Source organism: Nanorana parkeri, unplaced genomic scaffold (assembly GCF_000935625.1).
Source record: "Nanorana parkeri isolate BGI_ZX_2015 unplaced genomic scaffold, ASM93562v1 scaffold144, whole genome shotgun sequence".
In the NCBI taxonomy this organism is placed as follows: Eukaryota; Metazoa; Chordata; class Amphibia; order Anura; family Dicroglossidae; genus Nanorana; species Nanorana parkeri.
The window spans coordinates 325,132-349,267 of record NW_017306412.1 but is presented as its reverse complement, the minus strand read 5'-3'; the positions used below and the strand labels follow the sequence as shown (position 1 = coordinate 349,267).

At 43.0% G+C, this 24,136-nt stretch overlaps 1 protein-coding gene across 4 annotated transcripts in view; it reads right to left on the bottom strand.

Annotated features, from left to right (window-relative positions):
- Positions 1-24,136, bottom strand: part of HECTD1 (HECT domain E3 ubiquitin protein ligase 1) — a 71,189-nt gene that overhangs the window by 5,838 nt on the left and 41,215 nt on the right. Inside the window, exons 19-36 of one of the 4 annotated variants that reach the window (XM_018554161.1) lie at positions 23,864-23,969; positions 22,587-22,721; positions 22,246-22,385; positions 20,497-20,820; positions 20,135-20,301; positions 18,814-18,990; positions 15,034-15,834; positions 9,365-9,583; positions 6,864-6,997; positions 6,383-6,542; positions 5,998-6,220; positions 5,055-5,109; positions 4,321-4,503; positions 3,859-4,069; positions 2,034-2,119; positions 1,786-1,913; positions 1,492-1,693; positions 93-230 (exon numbers count right to left, since the gene is read on the bottom strand). In XM_018554161.1, the coding sequence (XP_018409663.1) occupies positions 93-230; positions 1,492-1,693; positions 1,786-1,913; positions 2,034-2,119; positions 3,859-4,069; positions 4,321-4,503; positions 5,055-5,109; positions 5,998-6,220; positions 6,383-6,542; positions 6,864-6,997; positions 9,365-9,583; positions 15,034-15,834; positions 18,814-18,990; positions 20,135-20,301; positions 20,497-20,820; positions 22,246-22,385; positions 22,587-22,721; positions 23,864-23,969 (3,589 nt within the window). The remainder of the gene's footprint in view (positions 1-92; positions 231-1,491; positions 1,694-1,785; positions 1,914-2,033; positions 2,120-3,858; positions 4,070-4,320; positions 4,504-5,054; positions 5,110-5,997; positions 6,221-6,382; positions 6,543-6,863; positions 6,998-9,364; positions 9,584-15,033; positions 15,835-18,813; positions 18,991-20,134; positions 20,302-20,496; positions 20,821-22,245; positions 22,386-22,586; positions 22,722-23,863; positions 23,970-24,136) is intronic. The other 3 variants (XM_018554162.1, XM_018554163.1, XM_018554164.1) reach the window with 3 other exon arrangements.

Sequence of the window (24,136 nt, the reverse complement as noted above, 5' to 3'; positions counted from 1 at the left end):
TAGGAAAAAAAGAAACACAAGGATTGAGTACAGCTGCTGAACCTCCACCCATCAATCTGCATAACAAAGACATCTTTATTCTGGCATGTTACCTGTCGAGACTCATCATCTGGGAAGTCATCATCACATAACCAGATTCCCAAGTCTGTCTTCTGGAACTCTGCTGCCACCAGGGCATAAAATTCGAGGGTGGGTCCCAGCCCAGTCCCTTCTTCTCCAAGAAACTCCACCTGGACAATGACAAAAAAGCAAAACCAATTAATCCTTTTCCTTCATAAAATCTTTTACAGGAAAGTACAAATAGCATAACAAACCCTGATTCTATGCATGCCAGAAAAAGGGATGTCACGACTGTACACAGACGTGTCCTCCAAAACGAGACCAACAGTATTTTATCTAGTTCCACTGGGTAGGGTATAGACCCTAAAAATCATACACACAAGAACTAGATGGACAAGTGTGCCAAGCGCCCATGTAAAGAGAGCAAAATCAGCCTGGTAAGGCGTAAACGTGACCAGATACATAACATTTGAGGTGCTAGAGGGGTGCGACCAAGCCCTAACACTGACGATTCTGCATGAACCTCCTGCACACTGCTGTGCATCCTTACACATTTCTATACAACTTTATATATGTAAACCATTTGGATTTGAGCACAGACATTTGTACAGTTCTATTCCATAGGGCAGGTCTGTGACCGAACCTGGGTCTATAGCTCTCCTAAAGCTGCGTCAGTTGATCCCATATTGGCGAATTACGTCTATTACAAAAAGGGGCGTGTGCTACAACATAAACAACTCATATGACCCCACTGGAACAGAAAGAAATACACTATACTACAAAACTTGTTCTGAGTGGTGCCACTTGTTCTATTAATAGGAATAGAATAGCAAACAAAGAACAGACCTTTAAAATGTAACAAGCTTTATTTGAAGGATACTGATCCTAAGACTGTTTTTAAACTGAAGCAAAGGGGAGATATTCTCCATAGTAACCACCTTGGTTAATCTGAAAATAATATCTCAGCGGTTATAGCAAGCACCTGTTCCTTTCATCGTAAGCCATCTAAATGTTTAAGCCTAAGGTATATCGAAGGGCAACAGTTTTAAAATTTAGAATGGAGTAGGGAAATTATTAAAATCCCTGGAAGTTTTTATTGCCATCTGTGTCCCACTGAGAAGATTTCCCTTCACTTCTAGTCCTATAGATGCAACAGGAAGTGAGAAGAAATCTCTCTAAAGTGAGGGAACTCCCCTCAGACAGCTGTCACTGGAACGGATGTCCCCAGTGGAAGATTTACCCTCTACTTCTGTTCTGGTAATAACTTAGGATTTTGCTCTTTGTTGACAGTGATTACCAGGACAAGATTGAGAGGGTAACATTTCCTAGCGAGGACACAGACAGCATTAAAGACCTGACAGAAGTTCTAACCCTTTAAACACTTAATAAAAAAAAAAAATCCTTACATACACAACAAGTTTAGAAACTTACCTCCAGCACAGACTTGCGATCAGCATGGATCTGCATGACATTCTCTGCCCACTCCATCAATGAATCACCTCGTGGCACTTTTACTCGTTCGTGTTTCAGACGTCCTACTCGGAACTCCCCAGGATCATCACGACGCACCGCACTGGCCGTCCGACTCCTTTCTACAGTGGCCTCGCGCCTGTTCTGCAGCCACACAATAGCCCTGCACATTATAATAAAAAAAACCATGGTACTATGCTATCTATGAGCTTATATGTCATGGAATCAGGTATAAAGGTTTCACAATAGAAATACCTGGAAGCTCCAAAAGCTGTACATGTAAAGTAGAGCTGTCGGGTCTCAAAGGGAATCAGGAAAGGACATTTGCTGGTTAACTGCTCGCACCAGTCTGGTAACGCTCCACTTGCTAAAGCCAAAGGCTCCTGTATAGAAAGATAAATGTATACCACTGTCTTTTCTACAGTAACAATCCACAAACTTCAGCCCACACTCTAATTATGTATTCTTGGTAGTAAATCGCTCTCATAGCTCTACTATCATACCTCAATCTGCTGCAGGATTTTGGTGGTGATTTTCTTGCTGGTGAATTCTTCTGGTGGAACACTGAACAGAAGCATCTCATCACCTTCTGCAACAAAAGGAGGCAAACCTTACATAAGTCATGAACAACAACATAGCAGGTCACCTTTTTCAGATTTTAAAAAGGAGACACTTTAGCATCGTGTCACAGTTATGGTGACAAACAGATAATAACAAAGTGAAATACCCGCAAAAAACAAGAAATGCTTTTCTAGAATCTGCGTTCTAATATTACCAGTAAGCAAACTAAAATCTGTAAAGTGATATTAAAGTCAAAATGTTGCTGTTTGAAATGCAGATGAAATCACTTACAATGGATGCCACTCCTGGATGTTTAAACATTTTAGTTTCCTGCAAAATCAGAAGGTCCAAGCACCGGCCCTGATAATCCTGTTGTAGGGTGACAGCTTTCCCTTCCAGGGTCCTATGGAGCCAGCTAGTGAACTGCATGTGTCTCTCTCAAATAACAGACACAGCAAGGTAAGCCACTCCCTTCTCCTCTATCCTCCCTCCTTCCCCAAGCAAGTAGATGAACAGTTGCTGGAGACTTCTCTATCTGGTGATCTTGTACTAGACAGCAAGATCAGAAACATTATGACTAAGTGTTAAGGCAAAAATAAAAAAAATGACCGCGCTGGAGAAATAGGAGTTTAATACTACTTTAAGACCTTAGTAGTTAGTAACATGGATATGACCCCTCTTCCTGAAGCTTCATGAATGTGAAACATACGGCTGCAATCACACTATAATCACTTCCATTTTTGTAAAGTCATTCATGTAGTAACAAGCAGTCAACTCACCATGGACGTCTCTCTGAGATACTGATACGGCAATCCTGAGATAAAGCATCATGTATAATATGCCACATTCAAGTTACTACAGAGAGTCAAAGATCTGCAAATCCCTTATGCCCCAGCTGCCTCTCCCTTCTGCAGATGTAATGATCCATCCCAGCCTACTTACTGTCTGTGCCCAGAGAACAGTGTCAGTAGGCTGAGCTTCGGCGCACATATTAGCGTCATGCAAGTCAAAGCAACAGCCTAATGACCGGCACACTGAAAGTTCTGTCTGCTTGCTCTTTCCACCAATTTACAAAGACTGCATACATGGAAGTGACTGCCAGTCCATGGCCACCTCATGACCATTTTGTAATATCCATTAGGGCATGAGCTAGACAGCTAAAAATTGAGGTTTCATATGCACACAGGTCAGGATGCTGGTGGTAGTTCAGCTTTTTAGATTGTAAGCCTTCATGGGCAGGGCCCTCCTTACCATCTTGTCTTGATTTGTATTGTGATTGTAATGTCTTCCGTATATATTGTAAAGCGCTGCACAAACTGTTGGCTCTATATAAATCCTGTATAATAATAAGAATAATAATAGAAAGATTTGCCCTATCTGCTCATTCTCCCATGTTTGTGTGGCTTTCCTTTGACAGTCTAAGAATATACACTCCTTGTGTAAGTTGGGAGAGTAACATCAAAACTATACACTTCTTTGGAGACAAGGAGCGGTGTGAATCATTCTATGTACTAAGAAAAATGCTATGGCATTAGATAAATGCTATTACCACTTGATTTCAATGGAGTCCAGCAACAAATGTAAGCATTTTCAGTGTCATATTGCAACGCAACATCGAAATGGATACAGGATTTCCCAGTAATCATTTAGCTGTGTCCTTCAGCTGTGCTATGCAGACCAATCTTCAAGATTAGCACTTCATGTAGCAGATTCAAATATTAAGCAGTAAACAATGTGACAACAAACATTCGGAAAGTGTTAACCCACCTTCTTGTGGTGTTCTGGCAGAGTATGGATCACTCGCTACGATGTAAAGAATGCGCAGAAGCTGCAGAACATCCTCTACACCACATGAGTTCTGCCCACTGCCTGCCTTGGCTTGTGGCTGTTCCCGGGCTAGGCTTAAAATGTCAGCATTCTGCAGTGTGGAAAGGGTCGCTGTCATCACCACGGATTTGGTGCCATTCTCACAAAAGTCCTGCAAATAAAGCAGCAATGAGCCAATCAAATACAATTACTGGCCAGTTGTATGACACAGACAAAATAAACACAAGCACACACCCACACACACTCACATAGTCCCTATATTACGAATTGAAATAATAAGAAAATAAAAATGACCTGAGCTTGAAAACCACTTAATTTCTAAATACCTGTAATTACAGCTAGTTCTACAGACAACAAGCCAAGCGCATACTAGACAACCAAGCCACCCCAGCCCCGCATTACTTTGTAAGCAGTGATAAGCTGGGAGCAGTTGCGGTTCTTTCGGATGCTCTTGTTAGTTCCAGTCAGTTTCCAGCGCCGCAAGAAGCTTGGATCTGCGTTCATCTGCAGATAGGTGATCAGATCATTCTTTGGCAAAGCATCTGTACCCAGTGACTGCTCCACATGTTCCACGGACCAGCAGCCCTGAAGAAGGGAATGCGGTATTAAGGGGACAGCTAAGCTTTGAATAGCACAGCTGGACAGATCTGCTCTAATACTGGAAACTGAATGGAATTTCCTTGGATGACAAGTGTTCTGAAATCCTGTACATCATAAGATTAGGCTATGGAACAGACAATGCTAGATGGCTTAAAGCAAAGAGCAGTCTGATTCTAATATTAGCTACAATGGGCCAACAATATTCCAATGGGTCTGTGGGAATATGGAACACAGCTAGGTGACATTGTTCTTTCCAGTGTGTATGTGGACATCACTTCAGTTGTCTCTCTCAGGGCACGGCTTCCTCTATGTATCTGTCCTTACGATTACACACAATTTCTGCAACTTGCCACAGAGACAGCAGAAACAGCCAATGTCCATTTCAAAGCAAACCTGTAATCTGTGTATTCTATATGCCTTGTACACTGCAATATTTTTCATGCTTGAATAGCTGCAGCACAGAACAAACTTGTAAAGTTAGCAGAGTGGGGGAAGTCTTACAGTGTGAGTAAACCAAGCCAAGCACTGACACTTACCATTCTACCAGACTCCTTCTGCTTATCCGAATCCTTCATCTCCCTGTACATAATTCTGTTAAAGAAACAAAGTGAGAGCAGTTTATAGACACCGGAACATAATGTTTAATGCTCAAGAAAATGATGTATCAGCATTATATTAACAAGCTCCAGCAGTTAAACTTTTGTATAGCATATGACAGGGAGACACAGAAATCGAGCGGATCAATAAATGGTTTTTCAAGTTTAACCAGCAACCATAGTGACCCCCTTAATAATTTGAAGAGAAGAGGCAAAGCGATGGAGGTTACAGTACATAAGCATAGAAGAACTAATTCTTTCACATTTCCAGTAACAAAATAAAAAATATGGCTCAGTGGTTGGCACTTCTGCCTTGCAGAATCAGAGGTTTCTAGTTCAAATTTAGCTTTGACTAGGGCACTATCTGCATTGAGTTGCATGTTCTCCCTATGTTTGTGTGGATTTCCTCTGGGTGCTCAGGTTTCCTCCCACATTCCAAAGACATGCTGGTTGGGTAACTGGCTCCTCTCTAAATTGGCCCTAGGATGTGTGAGTGTGTGTATATGTATACGAGATAGGGACCTACGATTGTAAGCTTCTTGAGAGCAGGGACTTGTATCCCTGAATAGCATGTGCAGCATTATGCAAACTGATAGAGCTATAGAAATACCTGTAAAAATAACAAAAATAGCCCCAACATGCATAGTGAAAGTCAATAGGAACCTGATTGTGTAGAAATTAGTATTATTCAGTGTAAAAAAAAAACCAAAAAACTAAGAAATCACATGATCTCAAGCGCAAATAACTGAAGGTTAGATGTAAATATGTCTTTGGTTGCAGAATATGTATACCACTAAACTGCCTCCAATCATAAAATATGGGAAGCTTTGCAGATAATGGGACAGACTTTGTGTTGCAGATTACAATGCACATGTCTCCTTACGTGTATGTGGGCTCCCATATCCTCCTCAATTTGTCAGACTTGATGGATCCATTACAGCAAAGATGCAGAAGTTTCTGCACATAGTAAAATATGGTGGAGCGGAAGTTACTAAGTGGTAGCTCCACTTCTCTTCCGCTTCCCAGACTGGTCACTTTCAATATGAGGGCCAATCTAGGTGCAGGAGCACATTCAACTTCCTCCAGGAGTTCTGAGTGGGGCGTTCCTGCAATAAAAGACAGCACTAACGTAAAGCAGATAAATAAAACATAACAAACCAATAATTACTTTTGTAGTACATCTTATAGAACTCTAAAAGTTTCCTCATCTCTGTCCATATAAAGAACAGACATGTTGACACACTGCTGCCTCCCGTCTATATACACACCTGGAGCTGGAATCTCCAAGTCTGTGGTCTGCTGGACATTAGTTCGTCCAGGACGAGGATCGAATGCTGGCACAAGAGCAGAAAACTGTCTTTTCAGAACATAATCATCATCCCAAGTCCTACGTCTTCCACCTTTTGTCTCGTATTCCTCTTCCTCCTGCTTGGCAATACAAGACTTTATTTGTTATAAAAGGAAAGCATGCCAACACAATTCGAGATATATCTCAGCAAGCAACAAGAACCTTTCCTCTACTACACGTGTCCTATTATTCTCAGATATGACACCATTCTAGACAAATCCTACAAATGGGTGGATTTAATATCAGATCAGATTTGTGCCTTATGTGGGTCAATGATACCGATAATTACAGCATTAACCAAAGAGCACGCGTCCTTTAGATACTGATGTGTAGCCGACTGATGTTCTTCAGATTGTCTATTATTTGGAATATTAAGAGTCATATGCGTTTCATAAACTCACCATAACTTCCTCATATTCCTGCTCCTCTTGGTTGTCATCTTCATTCTCATCATCCTCTTCATCTGGTTCAGGAAGGTCTTCATCATCATCTAGCTCAGCCAGAAGAGTACTTGCCCGACAACTGTCCAGGAAATCTGCCAGTCACAATTGTAGACAAGTAAGTACAAAATGGAGGCAACTGCTGCACATCCTGCGCTAACACCGCACATTTACCATGTTACCACAACTGGCTTTGTAAAGTAATTCAAGAGCAATGCCCTAAATGAAGATGAATAATCTATTGGACAGCAAATTTTTCCGGCACGTTAATGTGCCAGAGACAAAACATCCCTTTAATTTAAAGGAGGACTATGTACCTGAAATTGCCCGAAACAGTACAGTACCTGAAATTGCCCATAGGCGATGCTTGAAAGCCTTTACGGCTGTAGCAGCCATGATCTTGGTATTAATCACTTCAGTAATGGACAGGTATACAAGTACATCACTACTGAAGTGGTTAAGCTCTAGGTAAAATAAAAACTTTGTCTATCCTGTGAAATCTGTTTCTTATAGTACATCACAGGACACAGGTAAATTCCCTAACGTGAGTTATGCAGCTACCTTCAGGTGATTGGACACTGGCAAATTAAATCTATTACGACAACCCTCCCAATCCCAGCCTGCCTCAGTTTCATAGCAAACAGTAATGAGAGGGAGGGGGGGTCTTGGGATGTACTCTGTGATGCAAGATAAAGTGACATTAATTCAGAAAATGTTTCTCCAGGAAGTTCTGCCCAGGCCAGGACCAAGACCGTTTCCCTTTGATCTGTGCTACTTCTGGTACCTTCATGATGGTTGATGTAGGCTGAAGCATTGACCGACTGAATCCTGGTTGGGTGTCCCAGAAACTAGGGGTCCAGCGTTAAATGGGACAATTGATTTACCCTGAGCTCCAGGATGCTGATCGGAAGTCAATATTCCTCTGTCTATCAGGTCTCTTAAATCAAGAAGGTCCATCGGACTCCTCCCTAGCCTGACATCTCACACCCATTGTGAGCACTCTCCATCATGCTAGGGTAAGCTTTATTTTGCTGGACAAGCGAATGGAGAGGTCCAGGGACTGAGCGCCTTTGTCCCACTCAGCCAAAATCAGCCATAATGTGCAGTTGCAACAGCCTGTGGTGAAATTGTGCATAGGGAACTGCCTCAAAAAAGGCAACCATCGAGCACACCACCTTCATACAAGAGCAAAGAGTCAACTCCTTGACTGCAATTAGAGCATTAGAGTTGACAGATAACGTATTTTTGGGGGAAGGAAGGCCTTGGAAATGGCTGTGTCCAGGCCTATGCACAGGTATTCCAAGAAATGTGAGGTGTCCAGCGATGACTTTAGGTCGAGAAAGGGCAACAGAAGTCACTCCTTTTGTAAAAATAAGGTCCGCCTTCATAATGAAGAGGGGCTTGTTTCCAAGCATTTAGCCAGCTTCGAGGGCCAGGACTCAAGATCTTGAGAAAGATGAAAGGAATGAGGCAACAAAGGATTTTGTTGCTGGAGGCTTGGACCTCTTCCTCCGAGGTTAAAAAAAGGTGCTCCTGGCCCTTTACTGCACTGATATCAGTATTCAAGGATTCACCAAATAGGTGTTCCTTTGCAAGGGGGATGTGTTCTGGCTGGGAAGCTTTGCGGACCAGCACTTTAGCCATTGCATATGGACAGACTGTAGACCCTTCCTGAAGATTTTTCTAGGGGTATCCACCAGGCCATATATACAGTAGTGCAAGGCCACAGGAAAGAGCTCTAATAATTTAAGAATGGAGGGGTCCATCAGGATGGATCCAGGGGCCCTAGCCATAGCTTCTGAACACACGTGTAAGGTCTAACACACCCACATGGTGGCAACAGCAGGTTGCATAGCAGGGTCTAGGAGGGCAAACAAGAACTTAAAGAAGCTCTTGCCCACATGGTCCTTAAAAACAGGAACATCTTCTACAGGATGACAAAGTCTTGTTCGAACTTGAAATAGCCAGTGGAAAACAGGGAAAGCCCAGTGTCAAGGAAACCCTCTTCAATAGGGTACTGCTGAGCAAACTATATAGAAGGAGTAAACTGCTTTTCAGGGTGGTCCTAATAAACCCTTCTGCAGAATCTTCAGTAGAAAGTGCAGAAAACGTATGTACATCTCTCATAGCAGGGAGAACGTGTCAATCATCTAAAAGGACTCTAGCAAAATACTTAGGCTCACTGGAAGTAGTAGGCGTTATACAGGGCGGTCCTAACAGCCCTGAATTGGCAGTGTACAAATCATGTGAAGGTAATTGCATAACCTGATCCTTTCAAGATCAATATTCTAAGTTTGGTTTTCGGGATGGATTCTGTATTTGAAGGATACATTTTACAGCAAGTTAGAACGTCTATTGCTTTGATACGGCAGTTAAGCCAATATGCAACATCACTACTGCAGGTAGCACTCCAACAAAATAGCACAAGTTGGGTCAGGAAAGCAGTAATGTTCTATACTTACCATATAAAGAATATTCTGCCTCCTGGCCAGTGTCACTCTCACTCGAGGTGGAAGTCAGGCTAGTGGTCAAAGTATTGCTGAGGGAATGGCCAACAGAGAGGCCAGTGGTAGCTGTGGCTACATTGCTGCTAGTGACACTTGAGGTGGACATTGTAACAGTTGATGTGGTTCCTGTTGTGGTCAGATTGGGGAAACTCTGAGCTCCCATGAGTGGAGAGGCTAAAAAAAAATAAAAAAAATTTAGAATTCACAACAATTTCATTCATTGGCAGCACATTTTATTTTATGCATTAACTAGATTTTCAAATCAACTACTGTCTGTATTGCTTCTGTATTAATAAAATAAAAATGTTTTATTACCACAAAGAGCCAGATAAATTATATCTACAATATTAGGATTTTGTACCGACAGTAAAATACTTTTTTTTGGAGTACATTGTGTGTGTGGGGGCGGGGGGGGGGGGGGGGGGGACACAGGAAGTCTTGAACTGTTGAGTGATACTTTCCCTTACAGGAGGATTGGATTCTAGCAAACAAAACAAAAAACATTGTATGTCAACCAAGGATAACCCCCCCTCTTACTTCCAGCATGCCTCGGTTTGTGGCAAAGCAGTACCAAAAGCATGATCATAAAACAGTGGACTGGGAATTGTGTCCCCAAATGGACTCGAAGGAAAGATTTTACAGTGCGTACAAAAATCCTAATTTCTTTCTCATCCATTAAGGGACACAGGAAGTCTTGAACTGTTGGGAGTTTCAAAAGAAGTCCAACTTTGAGGTGGGCAACAGCAAAACAAAAGGTTCACAAAAAAACAGTAGAACTGGGGATTCCTTACAGTTCAAAGAGCCACCTGAAGGACCTTATGCCGGAAAATGGCTCTGATGAGGTCTGAACATCCACCTGGTAAAACTTGGAGAACTTGTGAACTGAAGACGAGGTGGCAGCCTTTCAAATTTGAGAAACAGTAGGCTAATGATTAAGAGCCCAAGAGAGACCTACAGATCTAACAAAGTGAGCCTTGACAGGAAAGGGTGGCATCCAATCCTTAAGACTGTAGGCTTGAATGAAAGTCTGTCTGAGCCAGAAATGGTGCAATAAGAAGCTGGTTCACCCTTATGTGGACCATCAGGATGACAAATAAATAGTCAAGTCTTTCTAAAAGAAGCAGTGGCTGAGAAAAATGCTCACAGCATGAACTACATCCAGGCAATGGATGAAGATCTATTTTTGATGAACTGGAGCCAGAGAGAGGGATGGAAGAAGACAGTCCTGGTTAAGGTGAAAGCTGCCAAGACCAGGAGGAGTTCTTTACAGTATAATGTCACCAGCTCCAAAACTGTCGATGCAGAGGTGATGGCAACAAGAAACGCAACATGCCCGATAGGTTCTAAAAGTAGATTGTAGAGTGCTGAGAGAAGCAAATTCACATTCTATAGAGTCACAGGGGAGCGAATAGGGGGAGCCACATGGAAGATACCCTACAAAGTTCTAGAAAAAAAAATGTGAAAGTCCAGTCTCTAGAACAATTGTAAGGGCAATCTGTAGAAAAGCAAGTATTCACCCCATAAAATGATTCCTGGGGTAAAAGCCTCTCGCTTTGCACCATGCAAAGTACGCCTTCCATGTGCAGTGACAGACCTTGCGAGAAGTAGATTTCCTAGTTTTTAGAATTGTGGAAATAAACGATTCAGGAATGCCTCTCTCCTTCAGAACTTCGGCTTTAACTGTCATGACGTTACAGGCAGCGACAGTGAGGAAGGACGGTAAATTGGTCCTTGAGACAGAAGATTCAGACAGACAATCTTGAAGAACCCATGGAGCATTTGCCAGGAGTCTTAGCAGGTCAAAGAACCACATGCGTCTGGTCCAAACTGGAGCCATCACCAGAATGCGCACCCCCAACTCGATCCTGCAAGAAAAATGAGGCAGGAGTTTCAGGAGAGGTAAGGCGTAATCAGGGTGTACTACTCCCACCACAATCAACTGCTTCCACTGGGGGATTCCTGTACATCAAAACAAACCCTTCCAGTTTCTTGTTAAACCTGGAAGCCAGGAGGTCCACATCCAGGTGTACCTCAGCTGTGAAACGGGTCCCGAAACACCTCCAGGTGTAGGGACCACTCCCCCTGGTCCAGGCCCTTATGTCTAAAGGACATTTGCCTACCAATTGTCCATGCCAAGGATGTTAAGAGCAAACAAGGCTGGAACATAAAGTTCTGCCCAGGACAGGATCTGCTCTATCTCGCTTGCGGTACAGAGACGTACAGTTTCTCCCTGATGGTTGATGTTCGCTAGTGCCGAGGTAATAGCCTCTCGCCTTGCAAAAGCATGCCTTCCATGTGCAGTGACAGACCTTGCGAGAAGACTTCCTCCTAGATTTTAGAATTGTCGAAATAACTGATTCAGGGATGCCTCTCTCCTTCAGAACTACATCCAGATCAGGGGGCCCTCCGGCCAGGGGTTCCAGCGCTGCAGGGAGAACCAAATCACCTAAAATTCCAGAATGTTGACTGGTGAAACTAGATCCATCTAACGTCCAAGTCCCCTGCACTGACAAGGTGTCTGGGGCCCCTCCCTAGCCAACAGGCTAGCATTTGTCATGAGATTGTCGACATGACCGGAATTAAGAAAGACTTTACCGACTCCAGGCACAGATTCCTAAGCCAGCAACAAACTGGTATATTGGTACCAGACAAATCAGTCTCTTCAAGGACTGGATTGACTATTCCCACTAGGACAGAATGTTGCATTGTAGGTATGGAGTTAAACTGTGCAATGGAACTGACTCCAAGGAGGCTATCATAAGCCCAAGACTTTCATACAGAAGCAAAAAGAGACAACTTCTGGACTGAAGAGTCCATGTCTGAGAGCAGAGAGTTTATAGTTTCTCCTGGGGAAGAAAAAAACTTTAGCTTAATCTGTGTCTAGGACTAAACCCACATATTCCAAGTAACGATTTGGTTCCAGCGCCGATTTCTGATGGTTTAAGATCCAACTGAAACACTGCAAGTTATCGATGGTCAGGCTAGATTGTACGCCAAATCCCACGCTGACTGTTCCCTCGGCAGGAGATCGTTTAGATATCCCACAATGTGACTGTCCCGAGAGAGAAGTAAGGTTAGCACAGGGACCAGAACCTCAGTGAACACCAAAGGCGCAGAAAATAGGCCGAATGGAAGGGCCACAAACTGGAATTGTAGAGGACCCATAGCAATCTGTAGGAAGCACTGATGCACCAGAAAAATGGGGACATACAGACAGATGTCCACAGAGGCCAAAAAGGTTCTCTTATGAAAGGAGACTGACTGATCTGGTGGATTTTATGTGGAATTTCTGGGGCTGAAGACAAGATCCAAGATGGGGTGGATGCCCACTTTTGATTTGGGCACTTTGAAAAGGGTTGGAGTAGAATCCCTAAAACCATTCTGCCACTGGGGAAAATTACACCCTGCTCCAAAAGATCCACTGGGGCTGCAACAAGATCTGCCAATTCCTGCAGTGACACAGGCAGGTTGGAATTGATGAACCAGGGAGGGGGCTGGGAGCGAAACTCTAGCTTGTAGCTGCTGGAAACCACCTCCTTCACCCAAGCACCTGAGAAGCAGGTTGTCGAAGCGTTTGCAAAGGCTAACAGCCCAGCCCCCAATTCTGGGCAGTGGGAATGCACCTTTATGATGATTAGTGCTAGGGATGCACCGATACTAGTATCAGTACCGATACCGAGTATTTGGGCGAGTACTCATACTTGCCCAAATGCTCCAATACTTACCTCCGATACCGGAAATTCCGGGCAGAGGGAGATCTCCCTCTGACCGGCAGTGCCGAGGGAGCATGGAGCCGGGATGTGGGTTATGACCGGCCTCCCTAATTGGCTAGGAAGCTGGCTATACAACCAATCAGGAAGCCAGGTGGCACGTATTGGCTTGCGTTCTGGCTTCCTGATTGGTCAGGAAGCCACGCTGCACAGCAACAAGTGAAGCCGGCTTCCTAGCAAATCAGGAAGCAGGGAGGCTGGTTACGATGTGCCGCTCGGCTTCCTGATTGACTGGGAAGTCAACTTCACTAGGCAGCCTGGTTTCCTGACCAATCAGGAAGCCAGATGGCACCTCATGACTCGCCGTCCAGCTTTCTGATTGGTCAGGAAGCCAGGCAGCCTCGGCAAGTTAAGCCGGTGATCTTTCGCTAGAATACCAGCTTCACAGGCAATCAGGAAGCTGGGGAAAAAAAAACAGTATTCTTTGAATTTTCACCACATGCTAAGCTGAAGGGAAATTCCCTTGCAAAGTGAACAGCCTATTTGCTAATACTGTGTTTCCCCGAAAATAAGACACTGTCTTCAATTTTTTTGGGCTCAAAAAAAAAACACACTAGGTCTTATTTTCGGGGAAGGCCTTATTTTTTTTTTTATGTACAACAATCCAAACTTAATGCAAATCCAAATTGAATAATCCAAAATGGCAAAGTTAAGAATAGGGTGATCAGGGCATTCAGGGGTGCCGTACCTTTCCAAGAGCAATTTGGTAACCAATCACTGGCCAGGATGAGCGAAGCGCACTTTCACTATCGATTCCTCACAGGCAGAGTGCATTTGGTATCACTCCGCCTGTGACAGGAGCCAGCGCTAAAGAGGAAACATCGGTGCCGCCTCGCTTCCTCTAGCGCCGGCTTCGTTGGCACCGCTGATTCTCTCCCGCGGCTCTTCAAGTTTGCCCTTGTGCCACCACCGGCCCTGGGAATGGTGACAACTAGGTCTTATTTTCGGGGTAGGTCTTATATTTTAGCAATTCCCAAAAATAGTACTAGGTCTTATTTTCGGGGTAGGTCTTATTTTTGGGGAAACAGGGTAGTAAATCAATACCAAAGCCTAAGGTACTCACAAATCCACCTGCTTGCCAGCTTGGATCCACATAGCTCTTGCAAGCAGGAGATGCAGCAGAAAGGCGCTTCCTCAATGCTGAATGGCCGGAAAGAGCGCAAAGTATGCACATAAGTGACAGTACACCTAGCAGATGATTTGAACGCTCAGTCTCTCAGTGCTATCCCCATACACTGTAAAATTGAAAAAGCTTGAATTTTAAAAAGGTGCTCAGTGGTCCCAATGACAAGGTAGCTCCCAGTGTTTAACCCAAACGGCCTATTCACAAAGTGAGTTTTCAGAGACAAGCATCAAGGCAACGCCATGTCTCTGGACCTGCAAAGCACTCCATGGCTAACTTTAACCAGTATGCAATGACTGGAAAGTGCCACAAGTAGAACCCAGCACCCGAAGGTCCCATTTCAGGCTAGCCCCAAAAAGTCAAAGTCAAGCTGAGGAAAGATCAAGCCAGATCGCTGCCTCTCTGTACAGACCAGCTCAAGCAGCGAAGTGGAAGAATCTGGACTGAAGAAAATATTATTGAAGAAAATAATTATTGAAGAAAAAAAGGAACAGACTTTTTCCAGCAGAGTTGAAGAAAAGACTTTCACTTTCCTAGGACACTAACAAAAAACTGACACATGCTGGGAGTAGGAAGTGTTATCCTGGGCCTGCCTACATGTTTTGTTTGCCTGTGTCCAATCCTCCTGGAGACGGCAGTATAACACAACAGTGCAAAAGACTTACTGTGTCCTTTAATGGACAAGAAAGAAAAGTTAATTTCTAGGTAAAATACACAATGTCAATACTCACTTGCAGAACTCACGGCATTTCTTCCAAGCGTGTTGGTGTTGTTATCGCTGCTGCTTCGGCTAAGGTTCATATTGTTTGTGGCATTCGTCCTGGCGATGTTTGCAACCCTCCGCACAAAGGATTCAAGGCTGGATGTCTCTCGTGATGACAGGTTGGGAACACTAGCACTGGAACTCATGGGAGCCCCTGCAGCCAACAGAGAACTGACTGAGAGTCTATTGCTGGCAGACGAACCCAGCGGTCTGGGAACAGCAGCCTCCTTGTTGCTGAGCTCGGACACAGAACTGACGTCGGGTGAGCTAATGCTCACCATGCCCATTGATATGGCAGGTGCTTCCCCAGTTTTTCTCTCTCCGCCTTCACCCACAGTTTCAACCCCTGGGGGGCATGTGGATGAACCAGAGGCTGCCGGATTAGAAGATAGTACAAGGATGGGATCATGATGCAGGTCAGAACCTTGCTCCTCTGCCCTCCTCTCTGTCTTGGCACAGGTCAGACTCACATCACTGCTACTTGCCACACTACAGACGGAGCTGCTGCTCCCCTTGCGACTGCAGAAGCCAGTCACACCGCCAGCAACCATACAAGAGGAGGAGGAAGGCGGAGGGGCTTTGTCGGGGCAGTTGTTTTTCACCAGGCTGCTCCAGGAGGGTGGTGTGCCTGCAACAGTGGATGAAACAGGTTTGGATGACACTGCAGATTCTGGGTCATAACCTGGGGCCAGCTTGAGGTCAAACTTTCCTTCCGCGCCCATGCGGTAAGAGTTAGAGCCACCGGCATCCCATATGACATCAATCCAGCCTGGAAAGGGACAGTAGCGTGTAAGATGGAAAAGCAGACAGCAAAGAGCATTTGATTGGGATCACGCTAGAGTTCAAGCCACAGCAAGCACATTAACCCCACCCATAACCAACACAACTGCTGCTTTAGAGGAATTAAAAACATGAACAAACTCATAGCAGCATGGTTAGTTGCTTAAATATGAATAGTATTATACCCAAGCTCTAATCTAAAAGAAAACTGATTTTAGTGATTAAGTACGAATTTATCATAAAAAGGCCGAGGACACCAATTTTAAACAAGCAGAAAGCAGAGGTAAGCAGCAGAAGTAGAGTGAAAAAGACACAGCAAGATGAGATGTTAATTCTGGCCACCACAGCAAAATGAAGGAGTAAAAGAAAGACCTTTAATACCCAAAGCGTTAGTCACTGTGCCACTGCAATGGGCAAACTTTCAAATGTTAAATGACCAGTAAACCTAAATTAGCACTTGGTTCCTGGAAAAAAATGTAACTATGGTAAATGTTTGGGATGCAGAAAGAGCTGAATACAACAATATCGGGAACCTAAGAGGAGATATTTTGATGGATACAGTGGGGGAAACTCATGCTGGAGGTAGATGGTATCCGATTGAGGATAAGGGGGAAGGGGATGCTAACGTCGTGTATACACATGGCAATTTTGTTTTTCATTCAACACATGGGCTGAATGAAAAAAGTAGAACTAATTCCTCAATCAACGCTTACGAGCGTTGGATAAATACCACGCTGTTTGCATTGTATCCTGACAGCAGCTGGTGGCCGCTGTCAGAATACCTGAACAGAGCTAGCGTTGGCCGAGAATTTTCCATCCTGCTCCTTTGATCAGCTGATCGAGGGATGCCGGGTGGAAGGGTGCTGACAGCCCCACCCACTGTGTGAATTTCAGCAGCTTCATCAGGAACTGGCCAAAATTCGTACCATGTGCACCCTACTTTAGACTTCACCATCCCATTCATTGTCAATCAGGTGTCAGTAGCAGAAAAATACTGAATATTGGCTTTATGACTTGGTAGTACAGGTGAAACTCGAATAATTAGAATATCGTGCAAAAGTAATTGCAGTAATTGCTGCAAAAGGGGCCCAAACCAAGTACTGAGTACATATGCATGCTTGTACTTTTCAGAGGTCCGATATTGTTCTATGTACAATACTTGTTTTATTGATTGCATGTAATAATCTACTTTTTTGTGGATTTGGGGTTCTTGGGGTTTTCATGAGCTGTAAGCCATAATCATCATCAATTATGACAAATCACGGCTGGAACTATCTTGCTTTGCATGTAATGAGTCTATCTCATATATTAGTTTCACCTTTTAAGTTGCATTAGTGAAATAAATGAACTTTGCACGATATTCTAATTATTCGAGTTTCACCTGTAAACTAAAACCCAGAGGTGATATGGAAATAAGGGTGGTGACAAGTAACTACAAAAACTACAAATGCTCTTGAGCATATACTATAAGGCTATCCCCAGCATTGACAAAAAGAAAATTATCTACAACTTTTTCACTATTCACTTTACACTTTCCACTGTACTCAAATAGAATTCATAAAACTCTGTGACCAGGTTAAGTTCTGCAGGCAAGCCTGACAAAAGTACAAAACTATTGACTGACCGCCAGTCCACGCGCCATCACCCTTAGGATATGCAGGGAGGAGGTCTTTCAGCTTCTTACTGCCCTGTCTCTCAGAGGCAGTACCCCCTTCATATTCTGTGTCTACAAAAGGCACTTAGCATTACAACAGGTTCTACAAACAAATGTAAATACATTATCAAGTATTTGAAACCAGATACCAGTTTGGGGGATTTAACACCTTGTGATTCTGCAATATTAACTAGGGCTTTAACCAACTAATTGATCGATAATAATCAATAAAAAGAATAGTTGTCAACTACTGTCATTATCAATCATTTGGTTGGACCCCCTAGCTTTCTCCTCCACGCTGGGACGAGGGCACAGCAATGGGTGGGTGCAGAAGCCAGCCTGCTTTTGGCGATTCCAATTTGAAATGGCCAATATCAAGCTGGCTATTGCACCAGCCCACTACCTGCTGTATTTACATTCAGCTGTTGTCTGCAGATTCTTACCACTGGCAGCTGTCATTCCCTGGCTGAAGTTATTCAAGCGCCATGTGCTTACAGTACAATTAGATTATTTTTTTTTTATTCAAAAAATAAATTTTGGGTTTCAGCTCCTGCGGGAGGGGCGTTGCAGTGCCATTCATTTCAATGGCACCCCAAACGCATCTCCCACCCACAGTGTGATCGCCTGCACTGGAACGCACGGTACTGCAATGCTGAGCATTCCTGTACAGTGCGGTGGCAAAAAAATTGTGTGCAGTTTTATTCTGAAGTAAACTTTCTGTGTGTAACACTGCATTTTATTTTAAATTAAGGATGGTATTTATCAATTGTTTTTATCCAATTAATTGAAAAAAATAAAAAAATCGGCCAACTAACCAATTATGAAAATAATCAATAGTTGCAGCTCTCTCTGGAATTACTACGTTCCAAAGCAGTGTTTCTCAAACCAGTCATCAGAGACCACTAATGGCTCAGGTTTTCCAGAACGAACACACACACAAACACACACTTTCCTGCTGTAAAACCCATACATTTTATTATATAAAGAAAATACATTAATTCCTATATGGCTGCTTCACATTTATACGCTGCAGTTTAAAGTACCCCATTCACATCTACACCTGCGCTTTTCCACACATGCTGTAAAACAAGCACATAGGTTTGGCTGGGCCCTTAAAATGTGACTAATTAACCCAGCTGTAATAGAAGCATGGAAAACACAAGCAGACAGAGGTCCCATAGAACAAGCATGAAAACCACTGCTTTAGAATTTCAAGCAACATACATTTTAGGTTTACTTGACTTTTAACATACCTGAATGAGTTTTGTACTCTTTACAGTATAGGCAGCCTAGACAGAACCACAACTTTCTTACCATTATGCAATTCTCCTGTAACAGTGCCTTCTCCCTGTGCACTACCATCTTGGTCTCTCCATTTCCAGTCAATGCCACGAATTACTCTGGCTCCAGGTACCATATATTTCAGCACTTGGGAGCGTACCAACCTCCGCTGACGCCTAAGATTTGCTTCTGCTTCTTTGGCTGCTTTACCTTACAAAGAAAGGAAAAGGTGTCACAGCATCCTTCAGTTTAGCAGTCAAAGAAAACAACATGACCAAAAGCAGTACTATTTATTAGCCAATATGAACATGGCTCCATAAAAGCCAAGGTAGGAAGGTATAAAATAGAATTTTTGTACTCACCGTAGAGTCCTTTTCTTGGAGACCATTGAGGAACACAGACATTTTAGATATTGTGAGATATACTGCCGCCTATAGGAGGATTAAACACTTGCAAACACAAAATGTAGGCCAGGCATAGATAACCCCTACTACTCCCAAGTGTGCCTTCATTTTTTGGTAAAACAGTATCAAGGCCATGTTCGTAAACACAGAGAGGCAGGACCTGTATCCAATGGACTCCAAGAAAAGGATTTTAGAATGAGTACACTAAATCGTATTTTACCTTTTGTCCACTGAAGAAAACCGTAATTCAGATACTGTCATTATATTCTAGCACAGTCCAACTGAGAGCGGCTTAACTCAACAACAGTAACCGGTTGCCTGTTCATGCCCTGGCAAAGCACAGGTTCACTTTAAAAGATTGGCTATCCCAGTAAAACATATCTGAGCTGGTGAAATGTTTTGTAGCCTCCAGAACGTTTAATGTCTTACTGTAGCCAGCCAGAGACAGGGAGGAGACTACAAGGTTGCTGGTAAACATTCACTACATTTCCTCCATTTAGCAACCAACACATGCTTTTGTCACTTTTGTACCCTTCTAATGTAAATGATTTACGAAAACTGTACATTGTTTACTCTGGTAAAGCATGCAGAGCCCCCAGTCAAGGACAAATTATGTATTGTACAGACTGGCAAATTGAGTAAACGGATCACTATGACCCGTTTCACATTATATACAAGTTTATATCGCTGGTGAAAGTGAAATCCAGAAACATGACAAATATGAGATTGCAACAAGCTTATTTTTGTTCTTTTTACAAGTTACAAAACTTGTCATTTGTCGGAGATGAACCAGGCTATTTTAAGAATGCATCTGCAGGAACCACAGAAGTAAACATGCTTTGTTATTTCTGGCTCCAAGTCAACTCGCCAGCAACATTTTTCATCAACACAGAGCAATGCTTCATGTTTATGTTCAAATCTCACCCAATTTCTGTAAAGTCACAACTTACCTAGCTGATCTTCACATACTCCTGTCACTGTTCCATACAGCTCAAAACCAGACAGAGAAAGGTAGTGTGTCTGACCACTAGCATTTTTTCCTGTTTGTTTGATTCGGATATGTCGCCACCCCTGCTTTTCCTCTCTTGAAGGATCCAACGGCCATGTGGCAGTGGACCTTGAAGACACAAAAAAAAAAGAAAGCACGTTCTAATTCTTGTTTCACCACCTCTATTTACTTTGTAATAAATGAATTACAAATTGTGATTAGAAAAACATGTTAATTACTTAGGGTAACTAAATTAACACACAGTAAAGAAGTTTTACAAATTAAAGCACTCTGAAACATCCATCATTAACAACTGCTAAGTACCCAGGCTCGTTCAAGCTGCAGTCATCCACGTGGGTATATAAAGTAGTCCAATTCTGGCCATCCTTGGAGACCTGGAAGACCCAATTGCGAAGCGCAGAACGTCCATAGCCACGAGCATGCCGTAGAGTGTAGGCAGATGGCACGATCCATAGGCCAAGATCAATAGCAAACCATGCACTTTTGTCATCATTTGTGTGGCAATTAAGCGCAGAGCTGTCACGGCTGAGAATGTCCTCGAGCCTTCCATATGGTAGGTTGCGGCCCTCCGAAGATGTAACTACTACCAAGCCATAAGCAGCAGAGTTTACCCATTCATATGCGGTTCTGAAAAGGTATAGTTTTTACACAATGGTCATTAAACAAAGCTATCCAAAAAATGAAATTATGTTTCACATTTAAAACTAATAACAATGTATTGTAGATTTTTTTTTCTTTTTTGCTTTCAGTTAAATCTGGAAACAAATGAAAGTTGTCACTTATACTCTAATTCTAACAACTAAATAAATACGCTCCTCTGCTTTTTAATAGAAATCTACAATCCAGAAGGAAAGATCTGTCAAGTGCACAAACAAAGCAACATCAAGAGATAGGTTCTAAATTGCAACTTGGGACCATTATATATACGCAGCTGGAATTAACCTTAAAAGGGAATTTGTCAGCTGCGATTACCAGACACAGATGAGGTTCCATTTAAGTTCTGGAGGTTGGCAGAAGCAGTCTTACTTATGAATTTTCAGGAATCTGGAATGTGATTCAACAGAACTGGATGGGAGCCTTGGCTGTCACAGAGAACAGCCATTGTAAAATACAGTAAAACAGATTAAAGCCAAAAATTAAAAAGATTTAGATGTTCACCTCTGCTGTAATAAAAGTCCAAAAAAAGTATACCTTTCCAGTAAACATATAATTTGATGTCCACTACATGTCCATTCTTTAGGCACACAGATTAAAACATTCTACTAGTGAACTACTATCAGGTTAAGCACTACAACTAATAAAATCAGAGTTTCACTCATTTGATCTTAATTAGAAGTGCTGTGCAGTCCCACTACAGTCAGATTCTCACAGAAATGCAAATCTATGGGCAGCCGTGTGTAAACGGACGCGCGTTTCTTTACACCTGGTTAGCCCTGGCTTCGGACTCGGTCCGGAAAAACAAACAAATCAAAGATCTATTTTGACAGACCGGATCGTGCCGGACTGGGGGTAATTTGATATAAATGGACATGCCCGTTTACTTCCGATTCCCCATAGACACACATGGAGTCCAGCAGTTTCAGTTTTGACATTCGGTCCGTTCCGCTGTGATCGGGAGAGGATCCTCTCCTGACAAGCACGTCTCAAAGGGGCCTTGGGTCCAATTCACACCAGCCACTGCGCTAAACGCACAGCGGTTGGTGTGTGCTGCCTGACATAGCGCTGATGCACCAAACCCAAACTGTCACAAGTGACGTTTCATTCAGTTCTATGGGCACAGCAGGGTGTGAGGCGATTGTACTGCAATGCATCCTGCTGCTCTGGAAAAAAAAAAAAAGTACAGCATGCCATACTTTTTTTTCAGAGCACACCACTGCGTTCCCATCGCAACGCAGTGGTGTGAACCAAGCCCATTCGTGACAAGGCAAATTACCTTGTCTTGGGGCTGCGCTGGAAAAAGCCAGCGCAGCCCCAATGCATGTGGTGTGAATCAGCCCCAAGATATTTTGCTAGCTATTTTTTAAAATAAATTGTATTTGAGATGCTACTTACTTTGCATTGGTCCCAATCCAATACATGATTCCATTATCATCAAAATCATGTTGATGTCTGAATACACAGCTTTGACCTTCACGCAGCTTGCGTACAAACACAAAAGATGAGCGGTCAAAGTCATACCACTGCTTTGCCACCTGTAATAAAAATCAAACTATTATTAGGAGGGCACTGTGTAAATAAAACAGTCAATTTTCATATCTGTTAACAAAGGTTTCTCTAAACTTTCCTGAGGACATCACTTCAATGTTACAACCCAAAAAGGAGAGCTTTCCTAACCAAAGGAAAAGAGCTTTTAAGACGCAGTAGACAGATCCCAACAAGCAACATCAGCTTACCATCTTCAGCAAATACTGTTCTAATGACTCCACTGTAGCCAATGGCTCCATTTTAAGCATCCGACCGGTGCGGTCAATAAGGGAGGTCTCTCCAGGTGCGCGCTCCAGTCTAAACCGAAGCCTTCGAGTAAGGATCTAATTAAAACAATCACCAAACTGAAATGTTAATCTGTACAAAGACTAAAACATAAAAAAGATAAAAGCACAGAACACTCAAATCTAAAAGGTACTGCTCAGACACACAACTGTCAGTGAGTCAGACAGTCAGACAGACACACAGACAGACAGACAGACAGACAGACAGGCAGACAGACAGGCAGACAGACAGACAGACAGGCAGACAGACAGACAGGCAGGCAGACAGACAGGCAGGCAGACAGACAGACAGGCAGACAGACATTCTCATACAGACATTCTCATACTGACAATCAAGCAAAGCAACAAAGCTTCTAGTTTCTACAGCTTAAAGTGACATATCCCATTTGAGTCAAAGTCTATCACTTCTCAAAACTGGTCACTGGTATGAACCCCTAAGTTTCCAGAGATTCTTGTGCTATAATTACACAGATTTGTGCTGTGAATGTATTGAGTCAGGAAACACATGAATGTCAATATGTTTAAAGGGATGAAAGAGATGGCATCAAAAACATCAAGGTATTATATGTAGAAGAGAGTGACTTTAATTTCTTGTTGTAGAAAGCAAAACCCAATTTTAAAGCTGAACTTTAGGCAAACCGCTAAATATACAGATGAAATACATGTAGAGCTGTTTTACCTGCCAAAGTATTTATATTTCTGTTCAGTCAGGTCTAGGTTTTACACAGCTCTGCCACACAGCATAGCCTTGTCTGGCAGGGGAGGGGACCACATCTTTCTCTCTGCTGCAGGTTCCCTTTCCCCTTACAGGTCTCCTCCCTACCCTCAGCCTGAGACTGGATAGTGAAAGGAAAGCAGCCCACTGATAAGACAACCCACAAATGGCTCCTTGTGCTGCTTCTCCCTCCCCCCAACCTGTGCTGTGCCATAAAGGGACTGCAAAAATCGAATTTAGGCACTTACATGGCATGTATTAAAAAATACATTTAATTATATACAGTACTAATGATTACAGAACCGCATGTGTGCCTTTCTATAAATGCCTAGAGTTCAGCTTTAATGGCATTTGTGTAAATGGTATTTCCCCTATCACTTCTGTCTGTGTGAGTGCCTAACACCTACTCATGCTAGTAGAAAGCTTCTCTCCACACGTCCACCTTAGGAAGTTTACGTTCACTTACTTGAAGATTGTAGCTGGACCCTGGTGTGTCATACAGGTGAAGTGGCAAGCGCTCTATAGACTCCAGCACTGCAATCAATTTTCGCACCAGAGCGATAGCTGGCCGACTGAAAGATACAAAATGACATTCCTTCATGTATTCTAATGTTTCACCATCTTCTCCTAAATCCTTAAAAAATGCAAATTCTAATATACATGACACAAAATGTGTGCAAACAAGCTTAGGTAATTAGGGGAGTATATAAAAAAAAAAAAAAAAAAAAAAAAAAAAAAA